We start from the raw sequence: 19,796 nt of genomic DNA on the forward strand, positions 1-19,796 counted from the left end.
ATTATTATTATTATTAAATTGCTTTGTCCTTTTTCTATCAGGCGTTGATCCCAACGTAGGTGACTTCATCAATGACCGCCTGAAAGGGGCCAACGACGACCCCGAAGGGCCGCCGTACGACGAGCCCCACGTCTACGACTTCGAGGGCGACGGGTCGTCGGCCGGCTCCCTCAGCTCCCTCAACAGCAGCAGCACCGAGTCGGAGCAGAACTACGACTACCTCAACGACTGGGGACCACAGTTCAGGAAGCTTGCCGACATGTACGGCAGCTAGAAGGGGAGGAGGGTGGACTGTGTGTGTGTGTTTGCGTTTCGCAGCATTTGCTCTAGTACTTGACGTTTTAAACTCTATTCGTAAGAATTGGTTTAAAAGTGTGATTGATTACAGTTGTCATGTGATAAACCCTTTAGCACCTTCCGACTATTGTCCTTTTCTCACTTGGAGAGTTAACTGGATATTGTTTTGCAAGGTTCTTTAATTTAGAGAAAGTAAATTCCCACCAACAAAATTCTTTTTGGTGAAGCATAAACATCAGACTCCCCAAAGGTAAAGCCAATGTGTATTTCATCATAATAATTTGCCGTTGTAACAGATAAACGTTTACAGGGAGTATGTGGAGAGTGATATTCAGGTGCTAAAGGGTTAATCACTCTTAAAACATGATAGTTTTAGATGTTTACTTGTACAAGAAATCATTGCTTACATGTACATTCTAGACAATTCTAATCATCGGGGGATAGTAGTTGCGTGACCGTCCTTCATCTAGAACTAATGTGGGTGATGAAGTTCTTGTGTAAATGTATTTTAAATTTGACGTTATTTTGTTAAGTTAAAAACCAAATATTTGAGCAAATTTAGAAAATCTATGTAATGATAGATTTCTTTCTTCATAAAAAGGTTGTTTTTAAAGAAGATCAGTTTAATTGCATTTTCTGTGTTAAAATCAGTAATTTTTATTCTTCAGTGCAAGTAATTTATGAATGTACTTTTTCCCAAAATACAGTTGCTGTAGTCCTTATACCAGATGTATGCACTGGAAGTATACTTTTGCAAAAATTATATTATCTTTGTGGCGTCATAGAAATATATGTAAATGAGCATTTTGATTAACTTGATGACAAATGACCGAAAAGCAGTATCAGATTTATAAAACAAATTGAAAATCCTGTTCAGAATAAATGATACAAATTCAATTACACCAAAGAAATGCCAAAATGAAATATTTTTAGTAGCTAAAATTTGTTTAATGAAGAAAACAAGTAGAGAGCTTTAATCCTCCTTTTTTTATAAATATGAAACTGAATTGGATGTAAATAATATGATTTCAGTACTGATATTTTAAAGCATGTATAGTTGCTAAAAAAGAAAAAAAAATTGGACAGTCTTTTGCAATCTGTCAAGCAATCAAGCATTTTTAGAAATATTTTGTCATGTATGTTTGGGAATTTGAATAGTTTGTTTGCATGGCATATGCATGGCGGTTTATGAAGTTTGAAGTAAATGGTAATTAGAACACAGTCGTAAATCTTGTTTCTCTGTGTTCCAATTGACATAAAAAACATGCATTGTGATTTTTTTTTAAATAAATAATTGTGAGGATTGTTTGATCATGCACTGTGATAGCTTGTGTACATTTAGAAATTGCGAACCTATTTTCTACAAAGGGATGGAACTTCCGGAAGAGTGGTCATCAAGTTTTACAGATTTCTTTTTTTTTAATTCAGTAAATCATCTCGTCAGCTGTCTTCATTGCTGTTTAATACACCAGTAGTACTAGTCAGCAAAGCGCGTGTTTTCATGCTTGAATCAGTTATTCTTAGAAACTGCCAATTTAAGACCATAACTTACAAGATACTGCATTTGTTTAGTAATCATGCTTGGCTTCAAACAAGATCATTATCAGTATACCCAGATATCGGGTGCTAGGTGCTCCAGTTCCAATGTTTGTTGTTTTTGTTAGGCACTGAATAACAGATTGAAGGTTTGTAAACATGTGGGGGTGTTGTTCTCTCTCTCTCTCTCTCTTCTGCTTGAGTGCACCAATGTGTGAAATATAAAATCATACACATGTATTGGGAGGAGAGGAAATACTACATTCTTAACACTAGCACCTTTAATACATGAGCACCATACACTAGCACCTTACACTCTCCATGAAAGAGAACTCTCACGTTAACCGTGAACTTGTTCAAGCTGCTAGCAGTCGTTTGCTGATTTTTGCTTTAACCGATGATTAATGCAGTAAAGATGCTGCTGGAAGATCACTCTTTTTGCGTTGTGTTGAGTGAAAATATTTTTAAATCAAAGTTCATTTTGAAATTGTTTTACTGAAAAGGTGAAGAAATTCGTGATTTCAAACAGTAACTGCGTGATTATAATGTTATTTGCTATGTGCAGAGACTGATGAAAAAATTCTTTGAAATCTAACCCTTTTTTAAACCGGTAATCGATACAGTAAACAATATTGCAGTGCCTTTTATAGCTTTTAATGATAATGATAACTATTCGTTTTTAAAACCTGTAACACTTATTGCATTTGAAATACCAAATATATTTGTGCACATGCCAAGGTACACATATTCAATTGTAAATATGCAGCAAGTATTCAAGAAATATTCACACGTACTCATGTATTCAATCGTTTTTGCTTTCATTCACAGGAAAAATATTCATGTTTGTGTTAATGTGGGAAGGGGCCTGAAATACTTAATTTAAATAACAAGGATTTTGTATGAACAACAATTATTAGGGAAACGGCTCCAGTAACAATTTTTTTATTTCTTATTTATAATTGTAATGCCTGTGTAATTTGCAAGTAGTCAATTTTCTTGTGTTAAAATCGATTCTACTTTTGTGTGTGTATTTATGATGTTAATTTATCATTCTATTTCATCAGTGCTCTTTAAGGGGACCTGTTATCCAAACAGTTATTTCTATATCGTGAATATCAAAAGGAACCAAAATCAATTTCATTCTTCCCAAACCATATAAAAACATACTAATGGTTAAAGAACATAAAAGGGGAAATATACGTTTGTTATTTTGAAGCCTGCATTGAAGTAAGAGGAGTTTCCATGTGTGTCAACTTTAACTCCATGTCTACTCCCAGGCTGCTTCTATCTCCACAAATAGTCAACATTTTGATATTAAACTTGTAATATCTGTTTCACAAAAGGATATTTACTCTGATTTTGTGAATATTCAATACCACAATTATGGAACCCAAATGCACAGACCATTTGTATCTCTGATTTTGGTGACAGGTTCCCTTTAGATTACTGAGATAATATTCTGATAATCTATTTAAGATTTATGTATATACTTTGTACATGATATGGTTAAACCACCAAAGCAAGTTTGATAAGAAATGATGTATACAATCAAATTCATTCTGTGTGTTCATTACTTCTTCCTAATTAATAGCTTAACAGCCCAGCTTTTCCATGATAGTTTAAAAATTACACACTAGCTCTTCCTGTAGCAGCAGTATTCTCACAGAGATTAAAGTTTGATATTTTGCAAAAGTTTACTATTGTACATAAAGGTAGGTCTTAGATGTGATGTTTGTATATCTTCAAATCTTGGAAAGGAAATTGTACAAGTTTTATGTTCTCGATTGTGTAGTATTTTAGCCCTTTGACTTTGTTTTTATCGTCTTTTGAAAGCCAAAAAGGATGTTAAATCTGTATTGAAATATACGACTTATCGCCCCTCTAGCTCTCAATAAAACATTGTATTCCTTGCCTGATGAAAACTTTTTTAATTACGATTGTTAAAGTTTTTATAACTTCAACTTCAGCTTCAAATTAAGCGTTTGCTTAAAGTTGGACAAAATAGATCCACACAAATTTTCGGTTGACACAAATATATTTACTTTGTAAGGCTTTTACCTACAGAGGATAGCAGATTTTGTCACAGGCGGTAAAAACTAGCCGCAGGCGGGGGCAATGACAGCCCCGATTTGGGAGAGAATGCTATTATTTGTAGGGGAGAAGCCTTCCAAAGTAACTCAAACAAATGATTGTGTCAACAGAAAAATTGTTCTGATCTAATGCACTGTTCAGATGTACTTAGTAGTAACAAATACTAATACACGTTAAATTTTCCACGACTTGAATTCTTGAAAGAGTTTGAAAATTCTGTGACAAGACTTTTTCTTCATAACTTGTTCAAATATTTTAAAATCCTATTAAGATCTTTATTTATCAGCACTATGTAATTGATTAATTTATTGATGCCCCTGTGCTTTGTTTTTATATGATATCAGTACTTCTCCAAGTCTGTAGTTAGGAACTGTCTTTGAACAAGAGACTTATTGTAAATTTCTAGAGAAATTTCTATGTGCGTTTCATTCTCTGTATTTTCAGTCGGTGTCATAAATTGGGCTTTTTGCTAGTACACTGCATCTAAATGGCGTAGTTGTAGACACAAAAAAATTGCTGCTTGTTTTTACATTTTTCATGCAGGTTTGAAATAAATCCATTAGAAATATTTAAAAAAACAGGTTGTTTTTTGTTGTGATTATGTTGGACAGAATCGATAGAGATAAAGAAATTAAGGAAGGCTAAAGATGTATAGGGAGAGGACAAAAAGTAGATTACAGAAGAGGAGGAAGAGACATGAGAAAAGGACGGAGGAAAAGAAAGGGGAGGAGACTAGTAGAGATATGAAGGGAGGTAGTAAGAGAGGGAGGGAGAGGGCGTTAAAAATGTCTCTTTTTTATTTTTTATCCGTTGAAATTTGATTTAAAGGATTTGTTGCAGAAGACGCTACACAAAATAATGTCAGATAAATAACCATGCACTTTGAAGGCATTTGCGGTCTGAAAACAGAACTCGACTATCCCTTTAAACAAGACCAATGACCTATGTTTTATCTTTTTTTTTAGAATAAACGATATTGCCATAAATATGTTTTGTACACAAATCACAAAAATGAGCGATTTTGGGGCTGACATGCCAAGACAAAAGGTCACATGACTTTGTAACTACACGTCCGATTTTCATAAAAATTGTTTTAAAAGATGCTTAAGACTTGAAAGAAAAAGGTCCTGAAAGGAAAACTTTATATCTGCCGCGGTTCTGGAGTAGTGGCTAAATTACTACAGGGGGGGGGGGTTTAAACCAGCATCAACATAACTAAAACGAACTACCCCTTTTTTGCTACGATGCATGAAAAGTGTTTTATTGCAATAAAAATGTGAAAACATCTTTGCAATTGGACGTAAGTTACAGAAAATTGACAACAAAATAAGTTTATGAATTTTAAAGATTTTAAATATTCTGAATCTAAACTAATCCCTAATTCTAAGATACTGGTGTATTTGTTGATACCCATTATGGCAAAACATCAAATACGCTTGTATACACTTAAAGTACGATTACTACATTGTCTAATAAACATTTGAGAAATTTACAAAAACAAATTATATAACCAATAACTAATAAAAAACAGGAAAAAATCAATCAGGAAAAACTCTGGAAAACCTTTGGATCCACTTTTCCAAAATAGACATATCACAAATCATTTCTATATCCATAATATGATACCAAATAGATGAATTTAAGTAGTAGGCGTAAGCGTAGAATGGTAATTGGTAATTAGTGACAATTATACTAAAGCACTCAACCAATGTATGCAAAACAGACGCATACAAAAAAAATAAGAGTGTTACCAGATTGAGCAGATTTTTGTGACATACAGCAATTATTTATTGTAACATATCTGTATTAGTATTTAATAAAACAGTTGTACGTTACACATTATAGCATTTGTTTAAAAGAATACAACATTTACAGTTAAGTTTCATAAACAACATGACTACATAATACAGAAATATGAGAACAAATAATAAATTGCAATGAGAATGTTTAATCATTTCTACTATGTTCGTAAATTGCATACAGGGGAAAAAAGACGTTATAGCTTATACACACAGGAATATATAATTCTCAAAATATAAGTGCAATAAAAATATATGAATATGTAGTTACATGGTTGGTTAGTGTAAATTAGGACGGATAAATAGTAGTATACTATCCCAAATTTTCGCGAGCAAAAAAAAAAAAAGTTGGGCCCCCTCCCCTAAGAAATCCTGGATCCGCGCCTGGTCACAGCAGCAGATTATTATAGCAATATCTATATGTGTGACTGTGAGCTTAATATTTATCAACTCGGAAGGACAGCAAACTGTCAGCCTTAGACAGTCGTATAAATTTACTTTAAAACAAATACTTTCGGTCTATATTCAATCACTCGAGCAAACCTGAAAGGATAGCCCAAACTCGTTTTGATGAAAATTATTTCATTCCAGTTTATGTCGGTCATGATGTTCTCCTTTTGCAATACGGAAGAGTTTACTAACCAACGTAAATTCTGAAAATGTTCAAATTATGCAAATAGCATCTTCCATTTTATAAAAATTCACATTTTCCAATATTTGCACCATCTAAAGTATATTTGATGGTAAACAGTAAGTCAAAATGAAGATATCAATTTCATATTGTTTTTAATGGGAGCAAATTTGCATATATAGATGTATTTCTGTAGAGAAGACTAAATTCCTTTTTCTTTATACGAAACGCTTGCGTTCAATGTGTCTGCCATGCTTACTGATATTGAGACCATAAATTTGGACACTTGAATTAGTAGTATTTCGATCGGAAATTACGGTAGATGAAAAAATATGAAAACATGATTTTCCTTTTGAGATATTTGCTGCACAAGATTTGCTGCACGGAGAGGACCTAAAGCCGTCGGTCCTCTGATTGCTTACTTACAAGCATTTATGCTTTCTGTGCAGTCGGGTAAAATAACCACCTAACCACTACATAAATCACAATTTTGAAAGGGGTGGTATACTAGCTACCTCCTTTACGTCCGTTTCCTTCTTTTAAAGGCACACTGCACTACTTGTAGCTACTTGCGCCCTCTATATAACAAACAATGCCTAATCGGTGACCATTGGTCCCCCATGATCCTCTTTTTCTTATGTTAACTGAGAGCTGAGTTGATGAGATAACCACCTGTCCAGTGACCTTGCAGGGCAGTCTAATCCCTCCTGTAAACTATGGCAGATAAGCTTTAAAGACAACTCTCCCTGTTTTGTATTTACTTCTAATTTGCTGACTTTGAGTCTAAATTTGTGATATAAAAGACAAGCACATCTAGTATTTGATTTGATTTGATTTCTGCATATTTCCAAATACAATAACTGAATAACAGAGAACATATAAATGTAAAGTCTAATACAAATTATACAAACAAATTAAAAAAATAAACTTGAATTGGAAAGACTTTTTAATTCAATAACTAAACCTTTACTTTTTCAATGAGGGAAAATCATAGCCGAGAAGGTAACTAGATGGAATTTTGACTGCGCGCAGTCGAAAATGATGCCTCCGCCATAGAGCAATTTAAATAATAGTGAGGTCTCTTGCTTTGCGCAATTTCTCAAGACGCGTGCCAAATTTCGAGGCAATCGGCCCCTCCCCCCCCCCCCCCCCCCAGTCAGGGAGGTGCTCAAAATAGCCCAGTTAAGTACGGGTTAAGTAACGGAACATATTTCAAGTGGTTCTTGACATATCATGACAAGTCCTATACATGTAGTCTGAAATTTTCAAGTTGACCTCTATGACCTTTGACATACATGTACTCCAAAATCTAATCTGATCGTTTTCCTATGGTGATATATATACTATCCTTAAGTTTGAAGTTTAAATCTCCAGTGGTTCTTGAGATATTATGATAACAATCTCAATGTATGGAATTTCATAAGTTGACCTCTGTGACCCTTGACCTTTGACCTACGTGCTCCAAAATCTAATCAGATCGTCTTCCTATGGTGATACATACTATCCTTAAGTTTGAAGTTTAAATCTCAAATGGTTCTTGAGATATCATGATAACAATCTCAATGTATGGAATTTCATAAGTTGACCTCTGTGACCCTTGACCTTTGACCTACGTGCTCCAAAATCTAATCAGATTGTTTTCCTATAGTGATACACACTATCACTAAGTTTGAAGTTTAAATCTCCAGTGGTTCTTGAGATATCATGATAACAATCTCAATGTATGGAATTTCATAAGTTGACCTCTGTGACCCTTGACCTTTGACATACGTGCTCCAAAATCTAATCAGATTGTTTTCCTATAGTGATACACACTATCACTAAGTTTGAAGTTTAAATCTCCAGTGGTTCTTGAGATATCATGATAACAATCTCAATGTATGGAATTTCATAAGTTGACCTCTGTGACCCTTGACCTTTGACATACGTGCTCCAAAATCTAATCAGATCGTCTTCCTATGGTGATACATACTATCCTTAAGTTTGAAGTTTAAATCTCAAATGGTTCTTGAGATATCGCGCTAACAAACTCAATACAAGGAATTTCATAAGTTGACCTCTGTGACCTGTGACCTTTGACCTACGTACTCCAAAATCTAATCAGATCGTCTTCCTATGGTGATAAATACTATTCCCGAGTCTTAAGTTTAAATCTTAAATGGTTCTTGAGATATTGTGATAACGGTCAAACGGGACGGACGTACGGACGGACGGACGGACGGACGGACGGACGGACGGACGTACGGACGGACGGACGTACGGACGGACGGACGGACGTACGGACGGACAACCCGAAAACATGATGCCTCCGGCACCACCTTCGGTGGCGGAGGCATAAAAATTACATTTGGTGAAAAATATATTATAGGGTAACAATTGTAACTCATTTGTTTAAAAATAATAAAATATCGCGGTTGAAAAAAGCTTGGTGCATGAGACATGTACAACTCCAAGAAAATGTCATGCTAAAAGGCATTACAACTTGCCAAGAAATCTTCATTTAGATTTTTATCTCTTGTACACCTTCGTGAGATAATGGATTTATTGTAAATCAAGAGGCAGGAATTCATCTTGTTTTTCAGATTATGATTCCACACCATTTCTTTCACAATGCAAACGCACGACAAGAAATCAACTTTATCTATACGCAAGAAAAAATACAGAAAGTAATAAATGTTCCTTAATTAATGAACAACAAAGTACTGATCCAATTAAAATTTCAAATGCTTTCAATGAGTACTATATAGATGTAGTATACATAAGTATCAAATTGAAATAAATAAACCAAAGCTGGAGAAGGGGCTTGAAGATTCCCCCCCCCCCCCCCCCAACATTGTTGATGTTCTTCAAATAAGACTCAAAACATATATTTTTTATTTTATATATTCACTAAAATATATTCAATGGAAATTCTAGGTTCGTAGGAAACTAAATATTTATATATTTTTGTATTTATTTATTTATTGATATATTCATTATTTTCAATAAAATATGTTCAAATTAAATTCTAGGTTCGTAGAAAACTAAATATTATATATCTTTGTATTTATTTATCGATATATTCAATATATTCACCAAAATATATTCAAATTAAATTATAGGTTTGTAGAAAACTAAAAATGTAAATAATTCCGTATTTCAGAGCATCAGATAGATATGTTCAATAAACTATATTCAAATTAAATTCTAGGTTTGTAGAAAACTAAATATTTATATATTTCATATATTTCAGAGCATCAGAGAGATTTGCATGGCTTAGACCAGACAAGTTAAAGGTATTACAAAGTTTTGGTATGGGGTCATGAATTTGCGTTCCTGCAATATCCATTGATCGTTGTCGAGGTTGAAATCGAGTCTAAAGTTATGAAATAATAAATAATAAACTCTTTATGTTGTATAGCTCCCTCTCAAGGTCAAGATATTAATTTAGCTATGAAACGATGTTTCTTGACTAAAATCGACCGATTAGCTATTCTTGTTTGGAAATTGTATATCACAACAACATATTCTGAGATTTTCATGGTCGCAGCTACCATTGTACGGCCATAGGCGCTATCTGAAATTTATCAAAATTTACCGGGAGCACCGGTAAATTTTTATATTCAATTTTTCTCGAAAACAGAAGTGTTTTGGGGGCTAATTTTTTTAGTGCTTATAATACATCCACAGGGGCATCCAAATATATAAAATTGTAAAGATTCACTTTCCACCCAATTTTCAAAATTTCCCAAAACTTTGTATTACCTTTAAGGCTTAAGTAGCTGTCACATAGTGCCGGCTATTAAAGCCACCATGTCGTTAATTTCTGATCTGGTTGTATAGATCAAAGAAATGTAATGCCTGAGGCCCCTGAAAGCTCATGGGTTTCGGCACTTTCAGGCATGTAGGCATTAAGAATTTTTAATGCTTAAGATCAGATTTCTTTTTCAAAAAATATAAACAAATTAAAAAGAATAAAAAGAATAAACAAAAATAATGGAAATTGAAGGATGCAGGATGTCCCAGAGTACGGGATTGTCCCGCAAAAACCGGGAAAAACCGGAAACTTAGGCCTGGTACCAACTGCAGCAGAGGGGAAAAGAGAGAAAAAACACACGTTATATTATCATCATACAGTTGTTTGTTTGAAGTTGGGACAAAAAACGGGATTCCACCCTACCCACCCTAGGTCTAGAACATGTATATATCTGAAACAGATTGCAAAAGAATATTCATCACAACAAACTGTTGGAATCTGCTCACAATTTTCGCTGATAATATATAAGTGTGTCCATTTCATTTCTTCTTATCATTATCTCTGGGGGCATTTCATAAAGCTGTGCATAAAGTTACAAATGACTTTACCAATGATTTGAATATGAAGAGCCAATGGGATGCCCAAAGTTTTTCCTGACTTTTTAACAAAGTGTGACTGTATTTCCCATAATCTCAATTAAATTGTAGCCCAAAATATACTTTTTATTTGTTAATAATGATAAGGTTTATCTACATCTGCATATTTCAACTTTAACTTCTGCAATCAAAAGGATTTGATATCCCCATTTAGCTCTTCATATTCCAGTCATGCGTAAAGTCGTGCATAACTTTACGCACAGCTCTATGAAACACCCCCCTGTTCTCCTTTTCTTTCCATTTTCCTTTATTCCTCTGAGAGCCCTACAAACCAGTTCCTTCTGACAAAAGAACCTTCTTAATAACCCATTCCACATGGAGTTTTCAATTGCTTTCAATGATAAATAATATTTAAATGATTCAAAATGGTATTTGATGACAAAACTTCATAACTCAACTAATGTTTGACCTTTCTCAATTACAAATAAATTTATTAGCAGCATTTTACATTTTACTGATGTAAGATCAATAATATCTCTCTCTCTTCTCCTCCTCCTCCTTTCTTTCTCTCTGACACACACACACACACATACACACACTACCCCCTCTCCTTCTTTCTCTATCTCACTCTTACCTATCTCCATGAAGGAGATACTCTCTGCGACTGCGGAGAGACTCAGACGATGGACCACCTCTTGCAGTGCGGCGGAACGGGTTGCACAGATGAAGACCTGTCCCTTGTTAATGAAACGGCCATTGCAGCAATCGAGCGATGGAAGAACTTAATTTAATTTAATTTACTTCTAAGTTAAGGAACTTTACATTACTATCTTGATCTAAGGAGACACGAACGAACGAACCTATCTCTCTCTCTCTCTCTCTCTCTTGCTCTCACTTCTACTTCTTCTTCCTCATATCTCCTCCCATCCCCCCTCTTTCTCACTCTTCCCCCTCTTCCTCTCCCTTTCCCACTCTTACCCCCCTCTCTCAAATCACTCTCACACACTCTCTTCCTCCCTTCTCTCTCTCTCTCTCTAATCCCTCTCTTGCTTGCTCTCACTTTTTCTTCTTCTTCTTCTTCTTCCTTCTCCTTTTTCTCCTCTTTCCTCCCATCTCTCTCTCTCTCTCTCTCTCTCTCTCTCTCTCACACACACACACACACTCTTCCCCTCCTTCTTTCTCTCTCTTTTTCTCTTTCTCTCTCTCCCTCTCTCTCTCTCTCTCTCTCTCTCTCTCTCTCTCTGTCTCGCTGTCTTACCTGTGCAGCATATTCCCACATTTCTCTTCTTTCCAACATCATCCTCTTGCAATCAGGTTGTAAATGTACTGCTTCCTCATCTAAAGCCTCCAGTACACAGGAAATCTCTGAAATAGAAAAACAAATTCAATAAATTCATCGAACTATCACCAATAATAGCAGCACTGAAATAATGCACATGTTTTGTATTGCCATCCTCTTCACAAAAGTGTTGTAGTCAAGCGCTGCCATGAGACTATATTTTAATAGCCCTGGCTAGGACTTGGACAGAGTCATTAGCACAGAACCAATGGAGGGTTACATTTTCAGCAGCTTTGTGACTCAGAACTACTGGCCTCGACTACATCACTGTTTCACAAACTCCTAATGATAATACTTTCACAAGCTATTTTTGCATACATAATGAGCCCCATGACCTTTGGACTTTGACCTCATGACCCTAAAATCTAATCAGTTCATTGGCTCTGCAAGATACATACAAGTCTTGAGTTTGATAGTAATCAATCCATTGGTTCTACTGATAATACGTTCACAAGCTATTTTTGCATACATAATGAGCCCTGTGACCTTTGAAATTGTGACCCCAAAATCTAATCAGTTCATTGGCTCTGCAAGATACATACATGACCCAAGTTTGGCAGGAATCCATCTATTGGTTCTTGAGATAACGCGATCACGAGAACGGGACGGACGGACAACCCGAAAACATAATGCCTCCGGCTACTTTGTAGGAGGCATAAAAATACTAATAGTGGGTTTCTGAGTTGCACTGGTATCTGCCCCACTTGACTCTCCTTTTAACTCCAGCCTTAACATCCCGACTTCAGCATGGCTGCTTCTAAAGGAATATTACACTTACGTTGGCCCTGTCCTTGTGGGATGCCTGCACAGTAATGTTTGATGTCTAAAGCACAAGCCTTGTAGAGCAGAGGATCAATATGGATATCGGCTAGGCCCTCAAGGAAAAGATTTACCAGTTGCTGTTAAACAAAACAAAAATTAAAGAAGATTCAATAATGACAGTATCTTTGTTACTAAGATGAGCCATGAGGCACACCTCCACATTACCAGTTCCTGGGTTATCCATCTCCTTAGAACACTTCTCTTTCGGATGGTATCAGAACCCTAATCACCACCACAATTAATACCATCATCAAAACCATCACCACCACCATTAAAACTATCACCATCAGTACCATCAAAACCACCATCACCATTACCATCACCATAACCACCCGCCCACACAATCACAATCACAACCACAATTACAACCAACATCATGATCACTGTGACGACCACTGACCTGTTGGCATTTTTCATCCTTGATTTCACTAAGATGAGCCTTGAGGCACTCCTCCACTCTACCAGTTCCAGGGTTATCCATCTCCTCGGAACATTTTTCTTTGATGGTATGGGAGCAGTACTTGACCAAGTTGCGGTCCAGCCGGTAATCCTCTGCACCTTCCTTCAACAACTGTACAAAATTAAAATATTGATAATAATAACGGCTACATTCATATCCCCACGTAGTGTAAACTTCTACCAACCTCAAAATTAGTTTACAGGTTGGTACCATAAATAATAAGTTTTCTGTGTTATATATTCATATCCACTCCAGGGGGATAATCAAGGCACATGCGGTATGCATACACCTACTATCACCATGGCTTTAGCAAAGCGATGCTGAGAGAATTCAAGGAAATACTTCCCACCAGGTACCTATTTAGTACACCTGGGATGAGAGTTACAAATACAAGGATCTTTGTAATGAGTGCCGCTGCTGGAACTCGCACAGCAAGCCATTTGATCCACAGCTCCGCCAAATGTTAACTACTAGCTCCTAGACCACGACACCTCAACCAACCAATTGTTAAAGCGGGACTGCACTACTTGTAGCTACTTGTTCCCTCTATTTAGCAAACAATGCCTAAGCATTGACCGTTGGTCCCCCATGATCCCCTTTTTCTTATGTTAATTGAGAGCTTATTTGATGAGATAATCACCTGTCAGTGACCATGCAGGGAGGTCTAATTCCTCCTGGCCAAACTAGTGCAGACAGGCTTTAAGATTCACAGCGAGGGATGCTCTGAAAACATGTTTGGCAATGATCAGCATGGATAAGCAAAAAGGATGAGGGATTCACTCATGAGATTTGTTACCGTAACCTCAAATTATACCTATCATTGCAATCTAAAAGCTCTAAAAGCTTCTAAAAGAAAAAATAACCTTGTAATACTTACTCCACCCATATGCTTGTCACAGGCTGGACTTAACGTCTGTGATCAAGAAAAAAAGAAAAGAGGAAAATATATTTCTGAACATCTTAGACACAACCAGATTTGTACTTTGAATGCCATGCAAATTAACATGGCCATCAGTAGAAGGACGGTCCTTTCATCTTTTCCCCTCACCATTTCCTCATCTCCACCTTTCACCTTACTTATTACTACTATTCAACTGGTTGTGGGACGGGAGGGGAAGGGAGGGGAGCATATGCCTTTTATCTGGTCACGTGTAGCTTAAAACTTGGGCAAGTATAGATATTGTCTAGATATATAAGTCTCATATGCTACCAACATGATTTTATCAAATTTATAGCCCTACTAGAGCTTGGGTCAGATCAAATACAAATAAGATTAAACTTTCCAGTTAATTTTTGTTAGTTTCTCTATTTTGGGTAACAAATGAAACAGCAAATGTCCAAACACCTTGGACTTGCATAAATACTAACTGAGTTCTACTCACAGCTTGTCTCTTGGAGAACTGCAATCTAAGGCAGCCGATCATCTTTCCCTCCATGGCAGTGGGGTTATTCTTCATCTCAATCTCCACGTCTTTGCAGAACCTTGGAATGTCCATCTTGCAGGCCTTGCGCAGCAGAGGATTGAGCATGATATTAGAGTTGCGCTCTATCTGCCGCTTGTTCAGAACCATCCTGCATCTGTGGATCGAGGTAAAAAAGAAGGAATTCATCCTTTAGATGTCTGTGGTTATTACAGTCAAAGCTCTCTATTGAGGCAAGCCAAGCTAAATGGAGAAAGAGAGAGAGAGAGAGAGAGAGAGAGAGAGAGAGTGGCCACTGTAGGCAGGTGGCCTTTCTAGACAGGTTCTACAACAGACATTTCTTTCTTAAATAGATCAGATAGGATTGTTTTTTACAGGTGTGTATCCATCAGATATGACCCGACCTTTAATGTCACCATCCAAAAGCGTGACTCAGTCTAAAACCGGGGTTCGCCGAGTCAGTTTGTAGGCAAAGAACAGAGAGCTGATCGTACCACAGACATTACCGCTAGACCAACCCACATCTCCCTATCATATGATCCCCTTCCCCCCCCCCCCTTTTATTATCAAGATCTGTTAAAGTTGAGTCTTACCTTGGTCCTGTACCAGGATCATCTTTGCGCTCTTTCAGACAGTCAATCAATTTATCAGGGTCTACGTCTTTACACTTGGTCTGGAAAACATCAAGAATCAAAGGAAACAGGAATAACATCTTTATGAATCATTTAACATATCACTTGTTATGGAAAGCCTTTCTTAAGACGTTTTTATTGTAAACCATTACACTTTTATACCATATTACTAATTTTTAAGGCCTATTTTAAGGCAGTTCCAGTGATGAAAACGAGTTTAGGAATCAACATCACACTGAATAGAAAAAATCATGGAAAAGTGAAGAAGACAGCATGTAAAATATATGGATCCATTCAATAGGCCCACCGGGATCATAGTGCCAGAGATAGAAGCAGATGGACAGTCTTGATCACTAATGTCTGGAAAAGACAAAGCACCTAGCTAGCAAGCAAGCACGCTAGGTATACATGTGTGTCTTTAAGGAACAAGAACAATGAAGAAAAGTGATGTACCTTGATGGTTTTCTTGCAGGAATGCATGAGGGCATAATCAATGTCAGGTTTGGCAGCCATCTCTTTCTCCCTGTTGAAGACCTTGACGTGGCAGTCATTGCCCAGTTCTTCCTGGTGGGACCGTAGGCACTCCATCACCCTGGCATTGCCCTGGGTCACCGTGGGGCAAAGCTTGGTGACTTCCGCGTCACACGCTTTCATGAGCTCGGGATCCAACTTGATGTTTTCATTCTAGAGAAGCAAAATGGGTATCCTTGAATATACTTCAAATTGCAGAAGTTCACACAACACACACACAAAAAAACAACTAGATGGAACTTTGACTTGCACGCAGTCGAAAATGATGCCTCCGTCAGAGCAATTTTACAAACCAAAACAGAAGAAATTTTTCAAATTGAAGTTTGATTGTAATCAATGAACAGATTCTCAGAATATCGTAATTACAAGCTATTTCTCGTATACATGTATGACCCTTTGATCTTTGACCTCATGACCCCAAAATCTACTCAGTTCATTGGCTCTACAAGATACATACATGTCTTGAGTTTGATGGTAATCAATCAATCGGTTCTAATGATAATGCAATCATAAGCTAATTTTGCATACATAATGAGTCCCATGACCTTTGACCTTGACCTCCTAACCCCAAAATCTATTCAATTCATTGGCTCTGAAAGACACATACATGACCAAAGCTAGGGCAGGAATCCATCTCTCAGTTCTTGAGATAATTCAATCATGAGCTATTCTTGCATACAAAATGAGTCCTGTGACCTTTGACCTCATGACCCCAAAATCTAATCAATTCATTGGCTCTGCAAGTTACATATATGACCAAAGTATGGTAGGAATCCATTGGTCGGTTCTTGAGATAACGCGATCACGAGAATGGGACGTACGGATGGACAACCCGAAAACATAATGCCTCCGGCTACTTGGTAACGGAGGCATAAAAACTCTTTCACCAAAAAATAGTCTTATAACAAGCCTGAGTACATGGAACCAGTCGTCTTTGAGGAAGTTTCCCTCCTGTTTGACCCTAATATGGATCGAACCTAAGCTCTACTTGACACTACCCAACCCCTAGATGACTCCAATATAGCCCTAGCCCTACGGTGACCCCTCCTTGACACCTACATGATCTCAACATGACCCCAATCTAACCCCATACGACCTCTACTTTACTCTACCATACGGCACTCTGGATCTACAGGTGGTTGTAAGACAGTGTCACACACAGCTGGCTCAGACGATTGATGATAAAGGGCCTAGTGACCCTACCTGCCCCCACCATGACCCCAATTTAACCCCATACGACCTCTACTCGACCTCTACAAGACCCTCACTCACCCTCTGAAGTAACTCAAACTTAAGTTGCGAGCGGCACTCTGGATCTACAGGTGGTTCCTTTTGTTGTAAGACACTATCACGCACAGCTAAGGTCAGGCAATTGATGATAGAGGGCCTAAGGAAAGAATAGAGGTATAGGAAAGTAAAAAGTCTGCGGCAGATCTGTGGCAGACTTTAAGTCTGCGGCAAAGAGTATGCCGCAGGAACAGTCTGCGGCAGAATGAAACTTTGCTCCAGACTCGCCGCACATAACAGTATGCCACAGGAACAGTCTGCGGCAGATCTGTGGCAGAATGAAACTTTGCCCAAGCTTGATCTTGTGAAATTCCTGTGTTATTTGTCTTTTTAGCTTCTGTCAAACCAAACAATATGTTATTTGCTTCAGGTTCTAACTGGTACCATGAGAGGAATTTGTTACATAGCGAGGAGACTGAGGAATTAACAGACTATTTCAAACTTTTGTCGTTGTGCCATGTGATCTTATCTTCAACCCCACTAACTCACTTTTTTGTTGTCACTGTTGTGTAATGTGTGCACATGTAGCATATGGATCTGTGACTCTACTCTGGACTATGTGTATGCAGTTATTGTATTTTTACCTCTACCTCTACTTCTGCATTGTGTTACCCACATTTGTAGAATTTTTGAAGCAATTCTGCCTGTTCTAGCTATTTTTACTTCAAGGTGCTAGAATGATGCAATGCATGGCTGTCCAGCAGCCTTCCTGCAAGACTGCATTAAAGATATGTCCCCCCGGCCCCCCCACTCAGTGTTATTTAGGGTACGCATATGCTCGTACCCTCTTTTTGAAAGCACCCCCTATCTGAGGACTGCCAACATTTCCGAACCCCCCTTTCTCGGGCTTTTCGCGGGCTTTTCCTGCCTTGGAGACCCCCCTAAATCAGGAAAAATGCTCAATGTACCCCCCTAAATTCGGAATAATTTCTCAGGAGTCTAAAGAGATGAGAGAGAAAAAGAAAAACACCCCCTTTTTAAAGAAATCTCCGGGTGAAAAGTCAAAAACACCCCTTTTTTTTACAAATCTCGGGCCGGACTTTGTCGCACGAAAAGTACCCCTTTACCGGACATTTTGGCAACACGCATGCGGTCATTCCGACCTCTGAGTGGGGGGGCCGGGTATGTCCCTTTTGCAGCCAACATCAAATTCTGTAGAGCTTTGAAAGAATTAAGAATATATCGTGTATGTCCTATATGTGAAATTTAAACGTTAGCAGTGTCCTAATATTTGAATTATGCAATGAAACCCGTTTACTTGTCAGCCTGCACTGTCAGATACTATTAGGTGACCGACTGGCATTTTTACTTCTTTTGTAATAACATGAAATGAGCTGTAAAGGGTACATGCATGAGCATTTTTCTACATCAATAACCCACTTCTTGGAATGGCCAAAATTAAACTGATTGAATCTTTGCACAGCATAACACGTACGATCATTCCGTACAATGGTCTGAAAATCAGACTATTACTTACTGGCTCTATAGCTCTTGAGTCGATTCGACAACTAATACGTTATTTTCCCACTTAAAGACATTTCCAAGCCCCCTTGGGGGGGGGGGGGGTTCTAAATTAGTATTATCTTTCAAATGCCGTTGGAATTTAACCTTTTCATTTTTTGGGCCTGCAAATGGGACAAAGTACCTTTAACTGGTGTGGATATGAAAGAGTATGCAGAAAGTATGCAACAGTTCTATATGGGATATGAATATTTATGCAGACTCTTTGTCATAAAGAGCTTTGAAAGCGTGTGTTGTGTCTTCTATGATGACCTTCCAAATGAAAGCAGCAGCAGTTCTTGAGGGTAATTGGGAGGGGTGATCAAGCCCCCACCCCACTTCTCAAATTTCTTGAAGCCTCCATTTTGAGCATCATTTCTATGAATATTCATGACAAAGAGTCTGCGGCAGATCTGCCGCAGACTCTTTGTCATAGCCTTTTTATGAATATACATGATGAAGAGTATGCGACAATGGAGCGGCAAGTCTGCAGCAAAACTAATTTGCATGTGAAAAAGATGACTGTCTGCGGCAGGCTCATTTCTTTCCTATGGTTAAGGGATTGGTAGTGAAATGGGGCAGCAGTGGGTCGATCGACGCTAGGGCAAGTCATAGAAGATTTCTTGTTCACTCGTGTCTCAGATAAAATGGTACAATGAACGTAAATCATCGAGTGACATTTTGAGCATCATTTTACTGAGCAATTCCTTGCTCTGGATGGGCTTACAACTTCATTAAAAAACCAGGTAAACTTAAATCTTTGGTTTGATTTGTTAGATAACTAGTGGTCATAAACTTTGGACTTGCCATGCAAAATAATTTGCTTCCTTTCAATAAATAAACGATATTTGTGAAAAGAAAGGTTAAAGGAATCATACTACTGTTGTCTAAATGTTTGTTAGGAGTCCTATTACTGGCAATACTAACAAATATTTCTGAAAAGTACACTAAATATCTGAATCACTTTGGGATACATACAAAGACAGTAGGCCTGAAAAGGATAAGATCCTAATGTGAAAATGCACAACTCCTTTTCTTTTGTTTTTAATAAAACGATACACTGTTAAGAAAACTATTGAAAACAATCAGATTTATAAATCATGTATCCTTGTATTAAC

General features: G+C 37.3%; 2 protein-coding genes across 4 annotated transcripts in view; one reads left to right on the forward strand and one right to left on the reverse strand.

Annotated features, from left to right (window-relative positions):
- The window catches only part of LOC589984 (neural-cadherin), a 62,012-nt gene extending 57,518 nt beyond the window's left edge, over positions 1-4,494 (forward strand). For 2 of the 3 annotated variants that reach the window (XM_030975365.1, XM_030975366.1), the window contains one exon: positions 42-4,494. In XM_030975365.1, coding sequence (XP_030831225.1) covers positions 42-274 — 233 coding nt within the window. In that variant the 3' untranslated portion in view covers positions 275-4,494. The remainder of the gene's footprint in view (positions 1-41) is intronic. The other variant, XR_004062242.1, reaches the window with a different exon arrangement.
- Positions 4,495-10,048: 5,554 nt separating this feature from the next.
- LOC100890336 (Golgi apparatus protein 1) overlaps positions 10,049-19,796 on the reverse strand; it is a 48,964-nt gene continuing 39,216 nt past the window's right edge. Inside the window, exons 18-26 of the mRNA XM_030975404.1 lie at positions 17,164-17,278; positions 15,814-16,044; positions 15,322-15,401; positions 14,690-14,885; positions 14,185-14,220; positions 13,248-13,418; positions 12,804-12,924; positions 11,945-12,051; positions 10,049-10,416 (exon numbers count right to left, since the gene is read on the reverse strand). Coding sequence (XP_030831264.1) covers positions 10,255-10,416; positions 11,945-12,051; positions 12,804-12,924; positions 13,248-13,418; positions 14,185-14,220; positions 14,690-14,885; positions 15,322-15,401; positions 15,814-16,044; positions 17,164-17,278 — 1,219 coding nt within the window. The 3' untranslated portion in view covers positions 10,049-10,254. The remainder of the gene's footprint in view (positions 10,417-11,944; positions 12,052-12,803; positions 12,925-13,247; positions 13,419-14,184; positions 14,221-14,689; positions 14,886-15,321; positions 15,402-15,813; positions 16,045-17,163; positions 17,279-19,796) is intronic.

Source organism: Strongylocentrotus purpuratus, unplaced genomic scaffold (genome assembly GCF_000002235.5).
Source record: "Strongylocentrotus purpuratus isolate Spur 01 unplaced genomic scaffold, Spur_5.0 spur5_scaffold_8, whole genome shotgun sequence".
Taxonomy (NCBI): domain Eukaryota; kingdom Metazoa; phylum Echinodermata; class Echinoidea; order Camarodonta; family Strongylocentrotidae; genus Strongylocentrotus; species Strongylocentrotus purpuratus.